The sequence below is a fragment of the Terrapene carolina genome, unplaced genomic scaffold, assembly GCF_002925995.2.
Source record: "Terrapene carolina triunguis isolate 2854851 unplaced genomic scaffold, T_m_triunguis-2.0 Scaffold199, whole genome shotgun sequence".
NCBI classification, from domain to species: Eukaryota; Metazoa; Chordata; order Testudines; family Emydidae; genus Terrapene; species Terrapene triunguis.
This window is the reverse complement of record NW_020664550.1, coordinates 2,001,723-2,026,561: the sequence shown is the minus strand read 5'-3', so window position 1 is coordinate 2,026,561 and position 24,839 is coordinate 2,001,723. Positions and strand designations below refer to the sequence as shown.

At 45.9% G+C, this 24,839-nt stretch overlaps 1 protein-coding gene across 1 annotated transcript in view; it reads left to right on the top strand.

The window, feature by feature from the left end:
• LOC112118404 (neurofascin) overlaps positions 1-24,839 on the top strand; it is a 100,699-nt gene that overhangs the window by 46,748 nt on the left and 29,112 nt on the right. The window contains exons 20-24 of the mRNA XM_024216694.3: positions 1,051-1,166; positions 2,683-2,887; positions 11,653-11,775; positions 12,968-13,141; positions 20,882-20,896. Of these exons, the coding sequence (XP_024072462.2) occupies positions 1,051-1,166; positions 2,683-2,887; positions 11,653-11,775; positions 12,968-13,141; positions 20,882-20,896 (633 nt within the window). The remainder of the gene's footprint in view (positions 1-1,050; positions 1,167-2,682; positions 2,888-11,652; positions 11,776-12,967; positions 13,142-20,881; positions 20,897-24,839) is intronic.

The following is a 24,839-nucleotide window of genomic DNA, read 5'->3' as shown; positions in this document are numbered from 1 at the left end:
AGGTAATTGTTAAATGGTCAACGTGTTGCACTACAGCTAGATGCACTGACCCAATGTTGCTGCTTCCAAACTGCATAGTCTTGTTGGATTGTGGACACACTGGATCAGCTCCTCAGCTGGTGTGTAAATCTGAATAGCTCCATTGGCTTCAGTGAAGCAATACCAGATTACCCCAGCTGAGAATCTGGCCCATAGTGTTTCATCATGGCTGAACATGAGCTATTGCCCTTTTCAAAATCTAAAATTCCTAAAATTAGCAAGCTCTTGTTAAACAAGGAAATAATTCCTATATCTGGCCAAAAAAAGAATACTAGCACATCATGGGAAACATTTTTAAACCATTGTCTTTAGAAAGATGGCTGTACTGACTAATGAGTAGAGCAGAAGTCTCTGAACAGAGTTTCTTGGACTGGATTCCCGGCTCTGCCACTGACTGTGTGTGTGTGGGGGGGGAGGGGGGATGCGCGCCTGAAGTGGATTTTGACCTCTGTGCCTTGGATATGTAATACTTCACATATCACAGCTCCCTGCTAGTGTAGGAAAATACTTTGAGATCTTCAGATGAAAGGTGTTAGGGAGGTAAATATGTTCTGGATATTGCTTCTCCAATTTCATTATCTGGGTATATTTACTGCATGGCAGTGGGACCCACATTCATCCCTTGAGTAAATAAGTAGTTTATCCAAGAACTCTAGAATTGACTGGCTCCTGCTCTTTTGTTGCATCAGCTGTGGAAATCCTTGAAGTGTGACAAGATTGTGACTATGTTGGGATAACTGCACAAGTGAGATCCCGTCTTCCTGCAAATATTCTAACGTATAGACAGAATTGCTCCTGAATGCCACAAGGTGGCAGCAGGGGCTTTTGAGAGTCTGATATTTACCCCAGGACAACTATAGAATGAAAAACAAAATGCCACAAAAACCTGCCTAGCAGGAATCGCAGGAGGTAAACTTCAGAAAAAAATGGGGTGTAGACTACTGTTGGAATTAAAAACAAACAACCCAGTGTGTGCCTAATCTACACTTTGCTTTATTCCTGAATGCTTAGATCCCAAGGCTCCCCCCACTGATATTAGGCTAAAAGTTATAAACAGCACAGCAGTCAGTCTCCAATGGAACCGAGTATACCCGGATACCATCCAGGGACAACTTAAGGAATACAGAGTGAGCAAAACCAAATCGTTTGGATACTGACTATTAATACAGCTAACCTTGCTCACAAAGGGTGACCTGAAAACGTGGCCAGTATGCAGTGGGGATGACATAAAACAGTAAGTTGGGCTTAATAACCTTGGGTGCCATCATTCTGTGGGCACATTAGTGATCATGCCTCGCCGTTCTGGAAGAACTCCTGTGTGTTGAAGACTGAAACACCCAGGCTCACTTTTGTTTAATGACTGGAAAACAAGATCTATGGAGATCTTGTTTGCAGGGGCTGATTTAGAGCCAGATTCTGCTCCCATTGAAGTTCAATGGCAAAACTCAGGACTTGAATGAGAGTAGGATTGGGCCTTCTAATGAGACTTAGTCCTGCCTATGCAAACATGCACAGCCTAATATGTGCTGTTGATTGGAGTCTTTGCTCTTACAGTCAGAAAAGAGTCTGTTTGGTGCCCACATCACTGAGCCCCATACTAGGGTTCAAGGACTACATGGGCCATATAAACAGCACTACCTTCCCCCACCCCTAAAGGTGGCCTCTGCTAAGCAAGGTTGGGGCATTGCTGCTGCTTGTATTCTACCTAATTAAGACAACTCCTGTCTCTAGAACTGTTAAGTTCATCATTTCATCATTATGCAATGTGCATGGTTTTCATGGGAGAAGGGGGAGGAGAAAGAACCCTCTGATACCCACACACTGATTTTTGTGTCATCCCTAATGTACACACAGTCTTAATAAATGCTATCTGGATTTGCCCCGGTCAAGATTTAAAACACAACCATACTAACTGAAAACTAAAGAAAGTATAGAGCTAAATATACTGTATACTCATTGCAACAACTGTTCTTTATCAAATGTATGCACTGCTAATAATCTCACATGTGCCAGTTGGAGTGCCTGATCACAACAAGCAAAAGTCTGGACTTAAGCAAAAATCTGATAGAAAGAGCTTTTGAGAATTTAGCGATCTATGTTGGTGGCATATTCTGTACATGTTCATACTTTTCAAATCCAAGAATTCAGTATTCATAGAAGATTCTTTGAATTCTGCCTTTGTTTTCATTACTCTTGTGCACCATTGTATATCTATTTTCTATCTCAAAAAAAAATCTATATTTGTAGGGATTTGAATCAGCATCTTTTCAAGTTCAGACTTTTAATTGTGCCTGGACATATTAAGCCTCTTCCTTTCTTTATAGTTAAAATTTACTAATTCATCTGGAGGGGTAATGCTCTCTGCCTAGAGCGGAGGACTGGGAACCAGAACTGTTGGGTTCCATCCTGATCTCTGCAGCTGACTCACTCTGCGACCTTGGGCAAATCACTTAGCCTGACCGTTCCTCAGTTTCTGCATCTGTAAAACGGAGATAATATTACTGACCTACTTCCTGGGCAGTTATGAGGCTTAATTAATTGTTCTAAAGCACTTTGAGAGGCAAAGAATTGTTATGCTTTATTAATGAAAACCAATTGTACCTGAATGGGAAAAGCTTCACTTGCCCTACATATTTCTTGAAGGCCTATTTCTGGAGAGAAAGTAGTTTGCTGAAGAACCTGTGGGTCTCCAAAAAAAGGCAGTCTGTGGGTTTTGTTGGAGACCGACCAAGGGGCATAGTGTCCCGGCTGTTTCCTTACAGCAACTACAAACTGGAGATGGTTGTAGTCAACGGGAGAGGAGATGGGCCTCGGAGTGAAATTAAGGAGTTCACAACACCTGAAGGAGGTAGGTTCTTCTGGAATTTTCGCAGGCATACGCTGTTATATGCTTTGTGCACATGCTGGGAAAACTCTGCTCCACAGTACAGACCTAGAGCCTTAAAATTCCTCCTGCCCTGTATGGAAATTCCATAGAATGACGCCGATCCTGTTTAAAAATGAACAGAACCACCTATCCTGTGCAGGACAGGTGCAGCTCTAAGGCTCCAAAGCTGTCTCACTGCATTTCTCTGCCTGGAGCACAGGTATGTACATCTTGCTGTAGCTCCTAATGGCAGAGGTACCCATAGAATCAGAGGGTTAGAAGGGACCGTAAGGGTCATCTAGTCTAACCCCCTGCCAAGATGCAGGATTTGTTGTGTCTAAACCATCTGAGACAGATGGCTCCAGCCTCCTTTTGGAAACCTACAGTGAAGCAGCTTCCACAAGCTCCCGAGGCCTCTGTTCCATTGTCCTGCTATTCTTTATCGTTAGGAAGTTCTCCTCCGATTTAATCTAAATCCACTACACTGTAATTTGAAGCCATTGTCTCCTCCTGTGGCAAAACAACTTTTCTCCATTTTTTTGTAGCAGCCTTTCAAGTATTTGAAGACCACTATCGTGTCCCCTCTTAGTCTCCTCTTTTCCGAACTAAAGAGACCCAGTTCCTTCAAGCTTTGCTCATATAACTGCATTCTATCCCTTTGATCGTCTTTGTCACTCATTTCTGGATCCTTTCTCTACATCCTTTTTATATATTGGTGACCAAAACTGGACACCGTACTCCAGCTGAGGCCTACCCAGGGCTGAGCAGTACTACCACCTCCCGTGACTTGCATGCTATGCCTCTGTTAATTCAATCTAAAACTTTATATTTTTTGCAACAGCAGCACAATGCTGACTCATGTTGAGGTTGTGATCCACCACAACTCACCAATCCTTGCCAGCAGTACTGCTGAAAAGACAATTACCACCTATTCTATATTTGTGCTTTTGTTTTTTCTTCCCTAAGTGTAGCACCTTACATTTATCTTCACTGAATTGCATTTTGTTGTTTATAGCCCAATTCTCCAATGTATCAAGATCCCTTTGAATTTTAGCTCTGTCCTCCAGAGTGTTGACATCCCCCATAAGCTTTGCATCATCTGCAAGTCTGATCAGTATGCTCACTATTCCTACATCCAGGTCATTTATAAATGTTAAACACCCAACCCAGACCAGATCACTGTGGAATCCCACTTGAGACCTCCCTCCAGTCTGACATCATTCCTTTAATAGTTACTCATCTGTATGATGAGTTATTCCAGAATAGCTGTTCCTGATTAACACCAGGCATGGATGCTCTTATCCCAGAGTAACTGTATCTTACTCCTAATTAGTTAACCCATTTCCAGAGTGGATTAAAACTAGTTCAGAATAAGAGCATCCACCCATGGAGTTAATCCGAAATAGATGGATCCACATTAAATTTACACCCTACCTGAGTCTGAATGAACTTCTATGTGTAGACAAGCCCTTAGTTCTTTTTATCTGTAAATTCAAGACAACTTTTCTAAAGACTTTAGTGCCTGGGACGAGAGGTGCTGGGCTGACTTCCCTGGAGACTGAAATGCTCTATTTATCCCCACACAGGTATGTGCTGCACCATACAAGTGTCCCAACCCTGATTGGGAAGGACCATCCCCAGTAGGGAGATAGTAGTTTAGTCTCCATGTGATTTGATTCTTGGCTTCTCTTTCAAGGTTGCCTACAAGGGGATCAGTTAGTACCAGTTGTGGTGAGATTAAGGATGGGGACACCATCACAGCTGGACTGAAACCCAGCAAGTTTATTTCACACAAACCTAAGCAGGATTTGAACAGAGACTAGCCCCATTTCTCTCATAAAAGGAAGCTGTACAGGGCCAAAGGTCTGGCACTCTCCACCATGGGAGCTGTGACTGGTTGCAGCGGGGTTGTCATGTCCGGGTCCCTGTCCCAGTGCTATATTTTGCCCTCAGGAGTGGCAAGGAAGGGGGCCAAGGTTTTGAGGTACTGACGTTTCCAAAGGCCAGCAACACTGAGTCAAAGTACAAGAACACCCCAAAAAGGATGAAAAATAGGCCAAAGCCCACAAGACCCATGCCACTCTCTGCAACAGATGGAGGGTTAGTGATTAGAAGTGCAGCAGCCAGAGGAACAATGTAGTTACTACAAAGGAAGTGTTGGATGGTGCCAGTTTAGGTCACCAAATTCTCCCCTGTGGCAGATTATCCCAAGACTGATGGTTCACGCTGTAGTTAGATTCACCAACCAGTCACAAACTGTGCTCTTGATCCCCCCCCACTGGTTATCAAGAGGCTAAAAAAATTACTCCCACCAGCAAATTGGTCCAGTAAAGTGAGAAGTTAATTTAAAACTCACTACGTTCTTCTGATCCCCAAGTGGCCAGCCACGTTACCAGATCAATACTAGTTTGGATCTTACCCAAAATACCACACTGCCAGCCAGTCCTTTAGTATCTAAAGCTAAAGGTTTATTATAAAAGAAAGGGAAGACCAGGGTTGTTAAATGGTCAAAGCAATCAGATCCATACATATGACTTCAGAGTCCATATATCAGGCTTTTAGCAGTATTGGTGAGTTTGCTGGCTTGTAAAGTCCCCCTGGAACACATGCAAAGTTTGGATGGGTCTATCAGTCCTTTGTTCAAAGCTTCACCTTATAGAGAAGTTACTGCAGTGCTGAGAAGCCGGATTGAAAACAAAATAGAGACGATGCAGCTACCTTTTTATAGCCTTTGCTATGTGGCTTGTATATCCTCTGTCCCAAACACAAGCTCACAGTTCATGGGCACAGAAAAGCACGGGAGTCCCCTGTCCACAGGCATGGCCCTAGTACAGGTCCTGCTGACTCATAGGCATAGCCCCTGCCTTCTCTCAATGGCTTCATTGTATAGCTGATTGGCATCAGCACTAACTATCCTGCTTAATTGCCTATCTGTCTGGGAGTTTCACCCAGATACAGCACAAGTTTCAGATACAGATATCACATATTAACTCACAATACAAAGATGATATAGATATATGAACAAGATCATACTTAGCAAATTACAACTTTTCCATTGATACTTTCCATGGCATATCTTGTAAGATTCATTGCAATGGGTAATATCGGTATCAATGTTATAAATGGTCACCTATATTCCATAAAGGTTAAGGGCACACCTGTCTCTCTCTATGGGTATCTAAGGAGGGAGAAGGAGACAGTCTGAAAAACCAGCTGGAAAATAATTTCCTGAAAACCTGTGAAGTGGTTTCCATGTGGCAGGGGTCACCTCCTAATCCCCTCCCTCTTCAAAATGGAGCTGAGCCAAAGCTCTGAATTCACTAAGAGTCTTCCCATTGCCTTGAATGGGCTTTGGGTCAGGCCCAGGGCTCTCCAACTTATCTATCAGCCAAACAGCAGACTAGGATGGGATGTCATAGGGGTTTAGAGCAATGAGAAGCTGGTCTGAAAACCCAGGACACATCTGCAAACTTTGTGTATATCAGGGCATGAGTTACTCACTTATTGTCTTCTGCAGGGAGATTTGGCGCTCACTAACAGTGCTCAGAGAAGAGCAGGCAAGCAGTCAGCAAACCTCCCACATACCCAGCTCTGCCAATGGCCCTCACCCATAACCCCCCTCTGCTATTCCAGTCCAGAGCTCCCCACCCACATCCCAGCTGTATCAATGCCCCATAGTCCTGACCCACAGCCCCCCCCCCATCTTCCCGCCCTCAGCCCCCCCCCCCCCCCCCCCCCCCTCCCCCGCCCCCTCGTCCCCCCCCACAACCCCCCTCTGCTATTCCCGTCCTGAGCCCCCCACACACCCCCCCAGCTGTGCCAATGCCCCATAGTCCTGACCTACAGCCCCCTCTCTGCTATTCCAGTCCTGAGCTCCCCCAGCCAGCTCTGCCAGTGGCTCTCCATCCTGACCCACAGCCCACTGCTATGCCAGTCCTGGGCTCCCCCACTCCAAACCTCAAGAACTGCCAGCTCACCCTTGACTTATATTCCCTCACCTTGGCGTTGTAGACCCAGCCCTCATCTGAGCAGACACTGCCAGTTGTGGTGAGTTATGAGTTCTGCAGAGCTGTGAAATGCACGTTTCTGTGGTGTTAAACACCCATTGGGTTTTGCATGGACAGTACCAGATTCAGGGCCAGGACAGTAGTTCACTCTGCCTCTGACACTCCCTGATCTGCAGTGACTGGTGCTGACAGAGGAACCTCCAGCTCCAGCCCAGACTTGGCTCTGAGCGCCAGTGGTTGCAGCTTTGCACACCAGATGGAGGAGAAAAGCCAGCATCTTGAAGCTTTTCAACTTCAATTAATTACCAGTTGGGCCAGTAAAAGGCTCTGAATTGCTCTATAGACTGGAGGTTAGGCTGCTGCCCTTGATGGGGGAGACCTGCTTCACCTCTTCCCTCTGCCTGTTAAGAACAGGTTTGAAGAGGGAGCTTCTTTCCTCTGGAAGCTGTTCCACTGTAACTATTAATTGAGCCAAAACAAGACTCATTTGCAAGAAGCCTTCTATAGCCGGCCCTAGGGGTTAGGGTACTTACCTGAGATGCTGGTTTAATCCCCCCTTTACTGGAGGAGAAGAAAGGACTTGAGCAGCAAGATTTTTTCTGTGCTGGTTTCAGAGAGGGGACCTAGTAGGGAAGGGTGCCCCCCTTCACAGCTGGGCCTTTTGAAGTTATTGCCCCTGTTGGGGTGTTAATGATTTGCAGGATGAGGAGGTGGGGATTAAGACCTTCCCAAGGTTCACTGGTTGGGAGCAGGTAGAAGCTGTGGGTTCCCCCTCCCACACACACACACACACCTGATTTCACTCCAGGCTTATGCCAGGGCATATCACAGAGTTTGAGTGAGTAAGGGATGCGAGTAAGGGATGCAGTGTCACAGGGTGAGTTGTTAACTATTCAGCGATACTCAGTGAACCCAGGGAAACAGCCTGGCTCAGAGGTGGGGGTTTATCTACTCCAGCTGGTGTGGCTAGAAAGAAACAACTTTTCTTTTGCACAAAGTCGGGGAGGGAGCAGTATTCCCATAGAACATATCTTGCCTTCCGCTAAGCTGACCAACACACAGCTCCAAAACCCAATAAGCCCAGCATTACTAGACTTTTATTTTGGGTCTGTGAGCAAGACCTGGAATATCAATAGGTGCCAGAGATGCACAAAGCCTGCAGTAGTATTTGTTTAAAGGCAAACAATGCTAGTAGCAGGCCTTGGGTATCATTGGCGGTGCAAAATTGGAGGTGTAAGTGGGAGGCGGGAGGTCTCCTGGAAGGTGGGAGAGCCTTGGCACAACCCCTTGCAGAGGAGGGGTTGGGCCTGGGGTCTCCCACAGCCTGGGCGGGTAGCCTAGCTGCAGGGGACAAAAGAGTGACTTGTTTTTTAAGCAGGACACCGCCCCCCCATTTAAGTAAAAGGCCCCAGAGGCAGCTGATACATGTTGTAAACCCCTTCCCCACCACAAGGATTGAACCAGGGCCCTCAGCATCCCAGGGGAGTGCCCAAACCTCTACACCAGAGAAGGCAGCTCTTTAGAAGAGCTTGCTTTGGAGCAATTCATAGTTAATTAAAATGGAAGCAGCTGCAACAGGAAAGGTTAAGGGCACTCCCTTTTCAAAGGCCTGTTCCTCCAGACATAGGAATTGAACCCACATCCTCAACCTCCCAGGGAAATACCCCAACCTCTGAGCTACAGATGGTGTCTCCTTTTCATATCTTGCTTTGGCCCAATTAATGGTTAATTAAAATGGAACAGCTTCAATAAGAACCACTGCTCTAGATCATAGTTGGAGACAGCTCAGTAGATTTTCATTGGCGCTGCACCTTTTAGCAACTGGCAATGAATCTTTTAAGGTTTACGTTTATGGTCCTGTACATTATAAGTAACAATGTGGGGTGGAGAGGCATGATGGAGGCTGTAACTCTTCCTGTATTGTCTTTTTAAAAGCTTACTTTTAGTCAGAGTATCATCATTCATTGAAATTTGTAATTAAAGGGGGAAATAAAGCCATTAGGCCAAATCCTGAAGCCCTTCAGAACGCAAAACTCCTACAATGGGTTTGCCCAAGAAAGGAAGAGCTTTTCTAGATGTGCTCCATTACCTGTGTGTTATGGTTCTGTACCATTTGGCCTAGATTTGTGCATATACAAATCCCAGCAAGCTGTGGTGGTTTTATAACTCCTTTCAGCACAAAACCAAGTCTGATAATGCTCTCAAGAGGTGCAGCTTGTCAGGAAATTGTTTAAGCAGCTCTTCTCTTGTTCTAATGGGGGTAAATTGATATGTATTAGCTTCAAAGCTTCCATTTAAAAAACAAACACTGTTCAGTAGCCCAGCTCAGTGACAGAATCTGATTCACGTTCTGCAGTCATGACCAAAGCTGAGAGCAGGATTTGGCCCACACTACATAACAAGTTATTGCTTTGCCAGCTCTGAACATTTTGGCCGTATGCTCTTCAGGACAAGGCCTATGGTATGTGTGCTGTGCCTAACACAATGGGGTGTTCCTGGCCTTACCTTAAAACTGTTCTGTGCTAAGGAGCAGTGAAGTCGCCATGCTGTTTGTCCAGTTTCAATAGGACATATCAAATACCAGTGAGACAAACACACCACCAACAAATGCATCGATACACCTATTCAGTTGCCCTGCTGAGCTGCTCTGTTGTTTTGAACAAAGGGTGACTGACAGGTTACCCATTGTGCCTCTGGGTGCACCATGTGCCACTCTGATCCCTGGGAAGTCACATGCACATCTCATAGGACGGAGCCACCCCCATCGACTGGCAGTACACCTTGAATCAGTCTTTGCATTTGGAAAGCAAGCCACATCACCATAACCGCGTATTTCAAAACGCCAAATGGGACCTGCCAACCAGTCCCCTCTACACAAAGCTCTAGGATTTAAGGGCAAAATCTTGTCCCTAGTGCTGTACGCAAACAAGTTGTACATTCCAAGAGCCATCCAGGTTGTGTGGCTTGGCCCCAAGTGGGCAAGAATGCATGGGGGGTAGGGAGTGCAGGCTGCTGCATATATGCACATCCTAGCCAAAAGACACTCTTGGGGAGCTGGGTGATCTTCCGAGTTCTCACAAAAGCTAGGCAGGAGCACTGGAACAAGGGGGCCCAGGTCCCCATCACTTTTAAAAGTGATAGCCCTCCCACTTTTTACCAGCTGTAAGGGCAAGCGAAGGCAGGGGAGAGGAGTGAGCGGAGGGCAGGGTCTTGGGGGGAAAAGGCAGCATAGGAGCAGGGCCTTGGGGGAAGGGGCTCAGAGTGCCATGAGGGTGGGGCCTCGGGGGAAGGGGCAGTGCAGAGGGCAGGGTTTGGGTACCAGTGCCCCCCCCCTTTAGGGAGCCTCCACCATTCCTGACTCTAGGGAGTCTCCTGCTGCCATAGGAGATACGCTAAAGGTGGAAAAACCCTTCCTGTACCTCCAAGCATACCCATGCAGTGCAGGTGTTAGAAATCCCTGTACACTGAGGACTGTTTCCTCCGATTGCTAGGAGCAAAACGGATATCCTAACAAGGGGGTTGACAGGCTTGGAAGAAAATTAGGTAAAACTGCAAAATATCCCAGGGCAACCTGTTCAATAACCGCACCTCATATTGGCTCGTCCATGTGTAGCCTTCCTGCCAAAAGATGAATTAATGCCAGCCAGGTGCTTGGCCTGATGTGGTTTTATTGTGTTATCATGTTAGTAAACCAGGCCCTCTCTGCTCTGCAGTAGATTACAAGGTAGCAGTGGCAGGATATCTTACTGGACATTGTTATAAACAGAACAGCAGTTGCAGTTTTTCTTTGGTGGGGGAAAGACCTTGACCAGCCTCTCTGTATAACAGGAAACAGACTTCAGGGGTGCAAGCGCAGAGGGTTGGTGTAATGATACCCACAAAAGGTATCTTGGTAGATAAACTACACATACAAGTTATGAAATTGGGTCAAGAACACTAGTTCTTCGTCTCCAAAACACAAGCGTTTACCACGTGAGCCAAAGGAGATCGCCTGTTACAAACTGTGGTGGTAAGTCTAGCCCCCACAGAGCAAATATCTCAGACAGCTAGTGATGGGACACTACTTCGGGAGGTCTGTGAGTTACTACAGAGAATTCTTGGGCAGGTGCCTAGCTGGTGGGTCTTGTCCACATTCTCAGGGTCTAATTGATCACCACATTTAGGGTCGAGAAGCAATTTCCCCCCAGCTCAGATTTCCAGAGAGCCTGGGGTTTTTCACAGCATGGGACCCGAGCCCCTTGCAGGTTTAAACTAGTGGAAATGGTGGAGTCACTCTAACTTGAAGTCTTTATACCATGATTTGAGGACTTCAGTCACTTGGCGAGAAGTTATGGGTCTATTACAGGAAGAGGTGGGTAGGTGAGGTTCTGTTGTCTGCAATTTGCAGGAGGTCAGACTAGCTGACAGTCCCTTCTGACAGTAGGTATGATATGCACACTGCACTGGTCTGGTTCCCATGAGCAGAGAATTATCAAACTGCAGTACACGCATCTCAGTTAATGAATAGACATGATTCTGTTGCATCCAGTGTTGGATTCACATGCAGAATTGTTCTGAGTTTTAATGTGCTTATGAAACCCCCAGTGCTGGTGCATGGTTTTTAATGCAGTTTTTGTTCCATCAGCATCTGAGCTTTGTGTGTGTATCTTTATTATGTCAGCCACTCTGCAACATGTACCATGTTGTAAGGTATGTTGTCTTTTCTTTCCTTCTCCATCCTGGCCCCATCCTCCTCCCAAGTACCCAGTGTCCCCAGGTATTTCAGAATCCGACAGCCTAACCTGGAAACCATCACTTTGGAATGGGGCCACCCTGAACATCCCAATGGAATTCTCACTGGATACAACCTTAGATACCAAGCCTGTACGTTCCACACCTGTTTGTTTTTCTCAACTGATCAGTGATTTTTAACTCATCAAGTGTTCTCTTGGGTGAGTAGGTTATTCAGCGCCAAACCCAGAAAGAGTTCCTCCTCCCAGGTGCTAAAAGGTATTTTCCAAAATATGACGGCACAAGAGTAGCCTTTAAAGAATTAGAGACTTCCATGACAAGGTAAAACATTTGCTATTTCTGAAGGCGACAAGTCCTGCTGCAGTGCTGAGTGCCTGCACCATTTCAGTGTAAGCCGGTAGGGGTTGCGGGTGCTCAGCATCTCCCAGGACTTGGCCATAGGGGGAGAAATAAGGTTTAGCCCCAGACTGCAATAATAAATTGCAAGCAAAGTCTAAATACAGTGAAATTGGTACAGCAGATTCTCTCTCTCTCTCTCACTCATACACACACTCACACCCCCCTGGAAGATTACTGCAGAAAGAGTCAAGTATCAGAGGGGTAGCCGTGTTAGTCTGGATCTGTAAAAGCAGCAAAGAGTCCTGTGGCACCTTATAGACTAACAGACGTATTGGAGCATAAGCTTTTGTGGGTGAATACCCACTTCGTCGGATGCTCCAATACGTCTGTTAGTCTATAAGGTGCCACAGGACTCTTTGCTGCTTTTGCAGAAAGAGTGAAACTGCCCCCACAATATCCCCAAACAGTATGGAATTCAGCGCAATGCAGATGGCCAAATATCAGGGCTGTGCACAACACAAAAGTCTTATTGTGAGAGCTTAAGCAGGACACGTACCAGCCCTCTGCATGGGTGTGAATCTCATCTCTAGCCTGCAGGGGTGCTGGAAAAATTTGTATAGTGGGGGAGGGGGGGTGGAGGGTTGAGAGCCATTGAACCGAACTGTAAACCCTGGATATAGTGGAAACCACTTCAAGCCAGAGGGTGCAGCAGCGCCCGCTGCACCCTAGTTCCAGCACCTATGCTAGCCAGTACAGTTCAGCTGCACCATTACTCAATGCACATCCCCCTAGGAGGCAGCTGGCTGCTGTTGCTCTCTCAGACAGGTTTTGTTGCATCTCCACAAATCTTTCTGTTGAGCATAGTCAATAGAAAGAAGCATATTGGACCGTCAGCTGATTTTCTAGGGTGGGAGGAGATGAAATGTGTAACATAGCATGTGTCTGAAACAAAGCTGAAGCCTACACAGCTTGCCTTTCTCCCCAGTTAATGGAACCAAAACGGGCAGAACGCTGGTAGAGACCTTCTCCCCCAACCAAACAAGGTTTACGCTCCAGAGGACAGACCCCATATCGCGCTATAGATTCTTCCTGCGTGCTAGGACACAGGTGGGAGATGGAGAATCCATTGTGGAAGAGTCGCCAGCCCCACTGAATGAAGGTAGGTGGAGGACAGCGTTGCTGTGACTTTGGGGGTGGGATACATGCTCCCAGAGGAGTTAACACACAAGGAGCATTATGCATGTCTTCCAAAACTACAGACTACACTGAAAATCACATACAGAATGTGGTTTTACTAAGGGAACAGGTAACTTTCTCACCATGACATAAGCAGAGCCAATAGTCCCTAAGCAAGAAAGTTCTACTCTGTGCCTCAGTTACCCATCTGTAAAATGGGGATAGCACTGTTAAGGATGTTGTGCAGATCAAATCCATTCATGATTGTGAAGTGCTCAGATACTACATTAATGAGGGCCATATGAGTACCTAGTTAGATAGGCAAATGTAGTGACTGCTTTTCCAAATTGAGGCACTTAGGGACTGCCATAGTGCATCAGAATAATGGTCCATCTAGCTCAGTATCTTATCTCCAACAATGGCCAGCATCTGATGCTTCAGAGGAAAGTGCAAGACCCCTCAGAGAGGACAATTATGAAACAATAACCTGCCCTTATGGGAAGTTTCTTCCTGACCCCAGGCAGTTAGTGGTTGTCTTATGCCCTGAAGCAGGAGGGTTTCTCTCTTTTACAACTACAGAGAGATGCTTGCTGTATTCACAGCAGTAAACTCTGTCTTCCTGATGGCACTCTGCCTGCCCCTTCACGTGCTGTGTAGTATCACTTACATATATCCTCTATGGGGAAACAGCGTATGCAGAGTGAGAGACTCTCTAGTAGGCCTTTTCCACCTTAAAGAAGATTTAGGTCAGATATTAAGAAAACTTTTTAACTACAAAGATAATTAAGCACGGGAAAGGGTTACCTAGGGGAGTAGTGGAATCCCTGGCACTGGAAAGTTTAAAGACCGGGTCAGACAAAATTCCCATCAGGGATGGTCTAGAACCAATTTTACTTGGTCCTGCCTCAGTGTGGGAGGCTGGATTAAATGACCTCTTGAGATCCCCTCCAGCCCTACATTTCTATGACCCTTTTACTGTAGCTCCACATGGAGTTCATCACAGAAATGTTCAGTGCAGATTCCAGAAATGGTATTTACATTGAAAAACCTCTTTGAACAATACTGCTGTGTCGATGTTATGCCTGGGAGACAATGGGCCAGAGTGATCCAGTGAGGACGTATGAGTGGGATACAAAAATGTAGCTGGGTGATCTAACCATTGGCAGGCTGCTAGGGAATCCCTGCAGTTTGACAAGCTGCTAGATCTAACGAGAAGCAGCACCTCCACTGGATTTCATTGCCCGACCTGGTACGCTGTCAGGGTATATTGGGAATGTTGGTCCCTAGCTACTAGCCCAAAGACAGGAAGAAGAGGCTGTTGGGGCTTTGCACTCAATCTGGCAAAAGAAATGAAGGGAGTGAGGAAAAGATCCAAGTTAATTAATGGGTTTTGGTGATCGCTGTGTGTTTAGTCATTAACAGTGGGGTTTATACCAGGATATTTATAATTGACCTTCAAAAGCTACAACATACAAGTATTTTGGCATTTGCCCGAGGAGGGTACAGCAAAGAGGAGAAAACTTTGACCCAGCCAGTGTCAGGAGATCTAGTTTATCAGTATAACTAGGAAGACAATCAAAGGGACACAGCGCTGTTGTCTAGTGGTTAGAATCAGAGCTGACAGGGTTTAAATTTGGGGTGGGAGAGTCCACTTAATCCATCCCCCAAAGGAACTGTGCCATTGATCCACAGAGGTGCTTCTACTGAGCTGAGCTCTCTCTTTTTCCTGGAAGAGAGTGTACACTTCAGATAGCCACCAGAGGGAACTATCGAACAGCATTTGCCCGGGTCTTGGAATTCCTCTGAAATAGCTTTGTATCTTCCTTGCAGTTACAAAGTGCATTTCTGAGACTATGCCAGTATGTAGAACATGGGGAACAGCCTCTCTTACTTTTAAGGTGCCCAAACTCTGAAGTAGAATAGCTCACTACTGTATAACTCTGGGTAGGGTTCTGTTGACAGAGAAACAAGGTGGGTTGGCACTCTTGGACTGAGCTATTGCCAGCCTAGAAAGAGAAAGTGTAGTCAACAACTGTGCCCAATAATTGGCATCCTGTGTTCTTTGCAAGGCCTACTGCATGCTACAGCTTGACCCAGTCTAGCAACAACCATCTTCAGATACAGATGTTAAGTATAGTTCTTCTTCGAGTGATTGCACATGTTCATTCTAATATAGGTGTGCGCACACCCCAAGCACGGTTGATGGAAATCTCTCTCTCAGTGGTGACTTGTTGGCTCTGGTGCTCCATAGTGTAGGTAGAAAGGGCCAGGCTAACCCTGCACCCCATCAGTTCTTTCTGAACGCGGTGATGATCACTGGAACTACTCTCCTTGCTGCAGCAAGCTTTTCTCAGTGGTCTTCATTTTTTCTCCATTTTTCTTCATACTGTACATAGAGTGTAAACAGTTATTAGTTTTGTTGGCGCTTCTCCGTAACTTAGTGCAGTTTTGGCCTGTCCCCAGTGCTGAGGCATGCCTTTGTCACCAGGCTTCAAGCCGAGGCATTTGCTGGGCCAGAGAGCTGCTGGTGCTCTCGGTACCACCATTGCCAGCTGTACAAGAGTTGGCAGCCTTGGTGCCGGTGGGCAGGAGGGAATGGGTAACCTCCAGCTGCTATCCGGTTCCGGGCTCCGCGGTACCACCTAGAGGGAAACCGTCCTTGCTGGTCCTGGCGCAAGCTTCCCCGCCCCAGCACCCATCTCCAGCACTGGTGGGAAGTGCACCTCCATGGATCCCGGAGGAAGGCTCGTCAGAGTCGGCGGTTGGCTGGTACTCTTCTCTGGCTTCCATTATCCCCTCTCTGGATCCTAGTACGTTGCCCTTGATTTAAGAGATGCCTATTTTCACGTTTCGATTTTCCAAGTCCACAGAAGGTTTCTCAGATTTGTCATCAGCCAGGCCCACTAACCAATTCATGGTTCATCCATTCGGCCTGTTGGCGGCCCCACAGGTGTTTGCAAAGTGCATGGCGGTAGTGGTGACCTTCCTGAGAAGACAGGAAGCACAAGTCTTCTCGTATCTGGATGACTGGCTAGTCAGGTCAGTCCAAGGTTCAGGTAAAGTCCAGTATCCACCTCATTTCAGTCAACTTTCCAGGCCCTGCGTCTGCTAATGAACAAGCAGAAATCTATCCTCACTCCAGTGCTGAAGATAGAGTTTATCATAGCGATGTTTGACTTCGCCCAGGCCATGGCCTCCCTCCCAGAATGCTGGTTTCAGGCAATCGCGTGACTAGTAGCGCACGTCAAGGTCCACCTCATTATGACAGCCCATTTCTGTCTCAGGCTTTTAGGTCACATGGCCTCATGCACGTACGTGGTGCAGCATGCCAGACTACACCTCAGGCGCATTCAGGCTTGGCTGGCCTCAGCGTACTTGCCGAATCACCACCATCTAGACTCGGTTCTCACATGTGTTCCCCAATCCTTGTTTCCCTCAATCAGTGGCTGGATCCTCTGATTGCACAGGCATTCCCTTCGCCCAGCCCCAACCTTCGTTATCCCTGATCTCGGATGCATCAGAGCTAGGCTGAGGAGCTCACGTGGGGCTACTTATGACCTCAGGCCAATGGTCCCTGGAAAAGCATCAGCGTCAGAGAGCTCAGAGCAGTCACCTCACATTGCAGGCAGGAGCATACTAGTGCTCATGGATAACACTGCAGCCATGCTCAATCTCGACAGACAGGGAAGAGCTCACCCTTCCCCCCGTGTCAGGAAGCAATTTGCTTATGGGAGTTTTGCATAGTCCACTCAATCCAGCTTGAGGCTCCTCGTCTTCCGGGAGCGCAGAACAAGCTGGCAGATCACCTCAGCAGATCTTTCTCCAATCACCATGAGTGGCTCCCTTGCCCAGACATCGTGAGGGATATTTTCCAGCGGTGTAGGACTCCCCCATATACCTATTTGCGACCAGACTCAACAGAAAGCGTCACTAATTTTGCTCCCTGCAAGGTCACAGCCCAGGGTTCACTTACGGATGCCTTCTTGCTCCTGTGGACAGGGCACCTGTTCTACACTTTCCCTCCTATCCCGCTCATGCACAAGGTTCTGCTGAAAATCAAGCTGGACAGGAGGTGGGTCAGTCTCATAGCCTCAGCCTGGCCCCGTCAGCACTGGTTCGCCATGCTGATATGCCTTTCCTTAGCAACTCCGATGCTGCTCCCTGTACTCCCCAACCTGATATTCCAGGACCACAGTTGACTGCTTCACCCGAACTTCAGCGCCCTCCACCTGACAGCGTGGAAGCTACATGGCTAAATACCATAGAGCTGGCCTGCTCGGAACAGGTCTGCTAGGTCCTGTTAGGTAACAAGAAGCCCTCTCCCAGGGCTACATACCTCTCCAAATGGAAGCGGTTCTCCATTTGGCTTCCCAACACGGTTTCTTACCCATGCAGTCATCATTACAGGCCATGCTTGAGTACTTGTTACACCTGAAACAATAGGGGTTAGCGATTTCATCGATTAAGGTACACCTCACAACGATTTCAGCATTCCATCCCCCGCTGGATAACCGTTCCGTTTTCTTACATGAGAGGTTCTCTTCATTTCCTCAAGGGCCTAGAAAGATTTTACCCACAAATACGAGAGCCAGTCCCTCCATGGGAACTAAGCCTGGTCCTATCAAAACTTCCAGACCCTCCGTTTGAACCGCTCACAATGTGCCACCTGTCATACCTTTCCCAGAAGGTGGCCTTTCTGGTGACTAATACTTCAGCCAAGAAGGGTCTCGGACATCCGCACTCTTACATCAGAACCCCCATACACAATCTTCTTTAAGGATAAGGTGCAGCTGCACCCTCACCGTGCCTTCCTCCTGAAGGTGGTTTTGCAGTTTCACAGTAATCAGTCAATCCTCTTGCCGGTTTTCTACCTGAAACCACACATGAACAGGGAGGAGCAACATCTCCACCCTCTGGACCTCAGAAGTGCCCAAGCATTCTACATAGAGACGACCAAACCATTCCGTAGATCCACCCAACTCTTCATAGTGGTAGCTGACAGGATGAAAGGCCTCCCCATCTCGACTCAGAGGATCTCATCCTGGATCACACTGTGCATTCGCACATGCTACGAGCAGGCAGATGTTCCACCACAAGCTATCCTGACTCCACAAGGGCACAAGCATAATCAGCGGTGTTCCTGGTCCATGTCCCTATGGAGGACATCTGCAGAGCAGTGACTTGGACATCAGTGCATACATTTTCTACTCATGACACCATCATTCAAAAGGCCGGAGATGATGCCAGTTTCGCTCGAGCTATGTTGCAGTCAGGATGTCTGTGAACTGCGAGTCCACCACCTATACAACTGCTTGGAAGTCACCTACATTGGAATGGACATATGCAATCACTCAAAGAAGAAAGAAGGGTTACTAACCCTTCCATAACTGTTGTTCTTCGAGACATGTTGCACATATCCATTCCAAGACCCACCCTCCTGCCCTTTTTTCGAGTTGGCCAGAAAGAAGGAACTGAGGGGGCGCGAGATCAGCTGGGACCTTTATACCAGTGCCATGAGCGCACTGCACCAGAGGGCGCTAGAGCCAACCCGACGGGTACCACTGAGGGAAAAATTTCTGGTGACTATGCTTGGGGTGTTCACACACCTACATTGGAATGGACATATGGAACACGTTGCGAAGAACAACAGTTACGGAAAGGCTAGTAACCGTTTTTTCCACCAAAACCATGCTGCTTAACAACCCTTTATCAATATCCCTCGTCCAACAGGGATTTCATTTATTGTGGTGAGCTATCCTAACCCACGTTAGGTTAGGCCCCATGCTTATCTGGATAAAGCGCTTTCTGAATATAAACCCCCAACTGTATTATGTTTTTAGGTCTTTGGAATGTTCAAATCACAGCACCAACAGTAGCTATTTCACCCTAGCAACTCCCCTGTGCTAAGCATCACACAACAGTGCCCATATATTTTCTGCCAATCTTAAATTGTTTTTATTGGTGCAAGGAGAGTTATAAAACAAATGCATTCTCCAGTCCACAAAACCCTAAGAGCCACTGCAGAGACAGGCTGGGGGAGGCATGGTGCCACTTTCCCATCACCCCAGCAATCAACAGACGACCCGCAGAAGGAAACAGCCACAACTCTCAGATTCATAATAGGATAAAACGCCCATTGTGAGACATCGATCAAATGGAGTGAAAGGTCAGGAGCCCTTAGGGATGGAAGACAGACAAAGCTGGCTCTTTCCCTTCTATAGCATTTGCTAACAGACATACAATTCAATTAAACTTCCGATTTTATTTAATGGGTGTTTGCTTTTCTTTTTCCTCCTTAATTGTGGTGGGTGGGAAAAGTATCCTATTGAAAATACAGTAAAAATGAAAGGCTTTCTACGTGTCTTTAAGCAGACAGGCTCCAGAACTGTTACCCAGTATTGTAATATTGGCAAAACTGACGTTCAGTGGCATGGGTCCCTGCCATACACTGTATTTTTCTGACGCAGTGGCTTCCATGAATGCCCTGCTTAGAGGACAGGTACTGGATATGGATAACAACATCCCATAAGTTTGTTTGTTCCACATACGCTTGTTATTCACTTTGCTGGGTCCCTGATAGTTATACTTTCCTAACAGATCTGTGGTGTTTGCCCACAGCTATCCCACAGTGCTAGCTGAGATGCACTGCATTTCCTTTCCATTACTCAGAATGAGAAATAACTATCTCAGCTGTAAATACAGGCCGTGAATTGTCAGCCCAAAAAAGGCAAGTTTCCCTTTCCTTGGTAAAGGCAGACAATGGCACTCATTGAGAGTGGGCTTTGACAGCTCAACCAATCCATTATCCATTAGTGAAAGCAAAGAGTAAGGGAGAGATCTGCTCATCTCACTTACTTATGCAGTCTCACTGAAGCCGCATGAGTAAGGCGAGCAGGATTTGGCCCTAGAACATGAGAACTGGTATGTATCTAACACAAGGCTAGGTTGGGCAGGATTTTATTAATGAATGGTATGTAACCTCAGTAAGCAGAACGTTGTTTAGCAGCTTTAAATGAGTTTGGTTTGATTTTTTACATACCTGCTATAGACCCCGTAAAAAGAACTTGGAACTCAATGGAAGAAGGTTCAGAAAACCAACCCTTGAAATCAACTGCTTTAGTTCTGTCTTCAGAGATGGATACTAGACTCAATCATAAATAAACGTATCGAGATGTTGCTTCCATTTCTGTCAGGCTGCATTCAACCACGAGGGTAAAATTAAACACAGTTCTGTTTGATTCATTGATTACAACAGCTTGGGTCAGTTTCACAGTATGTACGTAATACGCCCTGAAGTTGGGTTTTACAGCAAGCTGAATGTGGAGGGTCCAGTTTTGTCCTCCCTTGAATGAGATGTAAGCACATGCTTGAATGCTTTACTTAATCAAAGCCGCACACCAGGACAGAACCTGACCATTAGCATCCATTTGCTGGCGAGATGGGGTGTGTTTAACTGGGAATGACGATTCATCTCTGACTCAAAGGGAATCTTCCTTCTCTTTGTCCTATGCAAATAGCTATAGTTATTATGCACACAAAGGTGATTGCTGGGGGGCAGCTAATGCATTTTCTTTCTCTCTTAAAACCTTTGGTGACTCTGTGTATGACTGATCACCAGTCTCACTAATGTGCTGTGGTTTTATATATTCCTTTGTTTTCTCTTCCCCTCTCTTCTCTGCTGTCCTTGTATTCCCCTCCCTATACCTGGCGCTGCACTCTGAAGCCACTCCAACCCCAGGTACCGTACCAACTGGAGGAGGAGGTAACAGGCATGGGGCAATGCACAGTCAAGGGCTGTCTCTAGGGTGTGCTGGCACTTAAGCATGCACTATGTTAACCCTTTCAATGAGCAAACTAAGCTATCAGAGGATAAATTGGCTGTAAGAAACACTGGTGTGGAGAACAAAGCACCACAGGCAGAGAGAAGAAAATATTATAGTACTACAATTAAGGTTGCAAGCATCAATGTATCTCTGCACAGTACTCAACCCCTGTTAATGGTCTGCAAGATCTAACATCAGAAAACTAAATGAAACCCACTTAATCCTGCTTTTGCTGCAGAAGGGCCCAACACAGAGAAAAGAGTGTGCAGTCTTGTCATTAGAGCACGGCAGTGGGACAACCAGGGTTGTAGTCCCAACTCTGCACCAACTGCTTCACCTTTCTGCATCTCCATCCTCCATTCTGTCCAATGGGGACAATACGTTGCATTCATACTGCCTGAGGGTGTTACGTGCAGCTTAATTAATGTTTATCCTTAGAATGCATGTGACAATGCTCAGTAGTATCATATATAAACACACCCCCAGGTACTGAGGGTGTATTCACCTTTCTTTATGCAGCATTTTACACAAACAATGGCACTACACACTGAAAATTCCTGTACAACTCTTTGGCAGCTGTTACTCCCTTCTAGAAATACAGGGGTGCGTTACTTGCGGGTATGCTTGGCGCAGCCAAAGTTCTACATGCGAACACTGCAATGTATACGACACACTGTATTTCTCCAATGGCCAGCAGCTATATAGTTCTCTCTTTCCCAGGCTTCCATTGAAAGGGTTAATAATAATGTTTGTGCAGCAGCTATGCATGTTTGCATGTTAGGCTATTTGCTGGCTTTGCCTCTACTGCATATTTCCGTAACACTGAGATACAGAGAAACCATGTTCTTTTGAAAGGGAGTCTCTGCCTGCTTTCTGGGAAACCTAAATCCCCAACTACCCAAAATGTGTCAACATAGCAAACGCCAAAGCATAACTTCTGAAACTTTTTTTTTTTTTTTGGTGGTACAAACGAGGGGTTTTCAATGCAACAGCATCACTGGCGTGCAACTTTCAGAGAAATGGCTTTTTCAGCGCAGGGCATTTTCAGCAGAGTTTTGCAGAAGCTGTTGCAGCCAGGCTGATCAAGCCTGGGCGATTCAGCTGAGCAGCACATGGGATCATGTCTGCCAGCAAATGCATCTCAAATGCCCTGTGCCAATGAAGAGCTATTGATCTGAGATGACAGCACCCATTTTTGCATGCACTAAAGGGATCTGTAAGAAGCCATGCTTTATCTTCGTGGACACAGCACTAAGGAGTGGATAGGGGCATTTGGTTTTCCTTGTAAGGAAATGGGATTTCAATGGGAGATTTGCCTGTGTGATGACTGCAAACACAGGGCCTGTTTTCAGTCACAAAATGGTGTATTTTAGGTTCTGCTTTTCTACTTCACAGATGTCCCCCTCCCCCCTCTATTTTGTTACAGCAGTGTTTGTTTAATCAATATTATTTTGCAAACTTCCCTCTCTTACACTTACTTCCCTTTCTTTCTTTTACTGTATTGTCACTTCCTAAAACAAAGGGTACCAGATTGGTCTGCTTTGAAGAACTGAATATAAAACATACGTAACTTTTCCCATATAGTTTCACAGCACCAATGAAACAGGGAACATCTCATTTTAACCCTAGTTTAACAGAGTTCACAGGGATCTAAAATTCCTGTCTGGGCCAGGGCCAACGTTTCTAGCTTTGGTGGACCCTGCTGAATCTTTAAATCACATCTTTCTTCTTATTGCATCCAGCAGTTTCATCGTGATTTTAGCAGTTCATATTTCTCAAACTGCTGAAGTTAGATGGAATGCCTTGCCATTTGAATAGTGTGTTCCAAGCTCTCACTGACCAAAGGGACTGACAGAGTTTGGGTTGTATTCTACCAATATAAGCAATAAATGGCCACTAAGATTATGTTTGAACTGAAATGAGGAGAAATGTTAGTAATTGAAATGATGTGCTTGTTAAGCTCAGATTCCTTGTAGACTGCATTCCTGGCTTTTCAATGGCAAACAGTATTTGTTTCTTCCTGTAACAGTTTGTGATATACTGGTCTGTAATGGGACCACTTGTCCCTTAGTCTAATGTAACTAGTAGTGATACATAAGATTGACTAGAACAAATCCCTGCCTTTGTATCAGTTAAAAATTTCACTCCACCTTGCGCCAGTGTACGATTAGTAGTTCCATGCTAGCAAGGAGTAGATTGTTGGAGTCACCTGATTTAAATTGCATTTGACCTAGAAGGCTCATTATCTTCCTAACGAGTACAGGTTTCTAGTATAATTTTGTTTGACCTTCTTCTAAAGACTCATCTCTCTGCTCAGCGACCTGGATTTTGCAGGTCCCTTAGGTGCTCTGTTACAGTGAAATTTGTCTTTAACTACTACTAATCTCAAGCTGTTTTCACTCAAAAATGGTCCTTTTGGGGTGGGATTGGGGGAGGGGGATGACCAACACACCAGTTTTCATGTTTGTTGTGAGTGTGTATGGGAAATCAGACAAATTTGATGAAATCAAACCAAAACCCAAAAATTTCACTTTGTGAGGTTTACATTTCATTACCAAGCCAAATCTAGAGATGGGCAAAGCAAAAGGAAAGGATTTACGTTATAAAACCCAAAGGGGCTCATTTACCCAATGAAGGAAGGAAATATTTGATAGGTCACATAGAGCTGGATTCTGTAGCACTATTGTCAATAGCAAAGCTTCAGTCGTACAAGATTGGGACCATAAATAATTTTTGTTCCTCCATATAACACAGTCTGTACATTGTACAGATTCGAACTGGAAGCTTTTACCAGGCTTGGAAGGATTATATTTTAAATGGCTCAATGCTGATATTTGTTGGTTTCTCCTTTTTCTCCTCCATAAAAGGAGCGGGGTTGGGGAGAACTCCATCATTAACACTCGACATTGACAGAAATGTAGCACTTGTGGAGAACTGCTGACTTCTCTTTTTTTGCAGTCCATTCAATCTGGCAATCTAATATGCAAACCCATCACTTGATTGTCCTTCTGAATCTCCTAGTGTTATTACATTTGGAACAAATTAGTATAATTCTTTTTCTTTGTACAATTTCCTCCTATTGCAAAAAAAAAAATCCCAAGGAAAGAAAAATCTCTTGGCAATACATTTGGCTATCCATCCAAATTCATAAAAAATTCATGAACTCCCTCTAAGCCTACTGATGCTATATACATGCTCAGGGATAAAGCAGTTATTACAGCCTAACAGCACATTAAAAGCTTCCCTAAATAATTAAAGAGCAATATGGGTGTGCATTGTTTTGTCATATTTCACCGCACATGCAGAACTGCACCCCCAGCTTTCAAATGACTTGAATTCACAGTGGAGTTGGAGGGAGCCATGAATCTCTAGCCTAGTGCTGGAGCACAAAAGGAGGCAAAGAGTGGGGGAGTCGTAAATAAAACCCACTCTCGTGTGGTGATTGTAGCACAGAACACGGCCCATCTGCCTAATGACAAACTTTCTCCTCACATGGGTTTGTCACGTGGGGTGCAGGCTCCTGTCAAGGATCCATCCCTGCTGATGATCTGAATAATCCTGGGAGCAAACAGTGGTGGGTTTATTAGCGTATGCAGGTTCCAACAAAGAGCATAAGTGGAGCCAGCGTGCCATGAAGAAACCATTATGTACCGGTCTCTCTCTCTCTCGTTTACTTTGGATTAATTAGCCTATTAACTCTAGCAGCCAGTGTGTCTGCTGCATTTTCCATCTATTTCACTTGAGCAACTGTGCCACACCCCTGGGACTCCATCCTCTAACCATATCTTTAGTATCCATAGAGGGAAGTGGCAGTGCACGGCTTTAGAGAGAAAGAGCCTGGGTCACAAAACTCAGGGT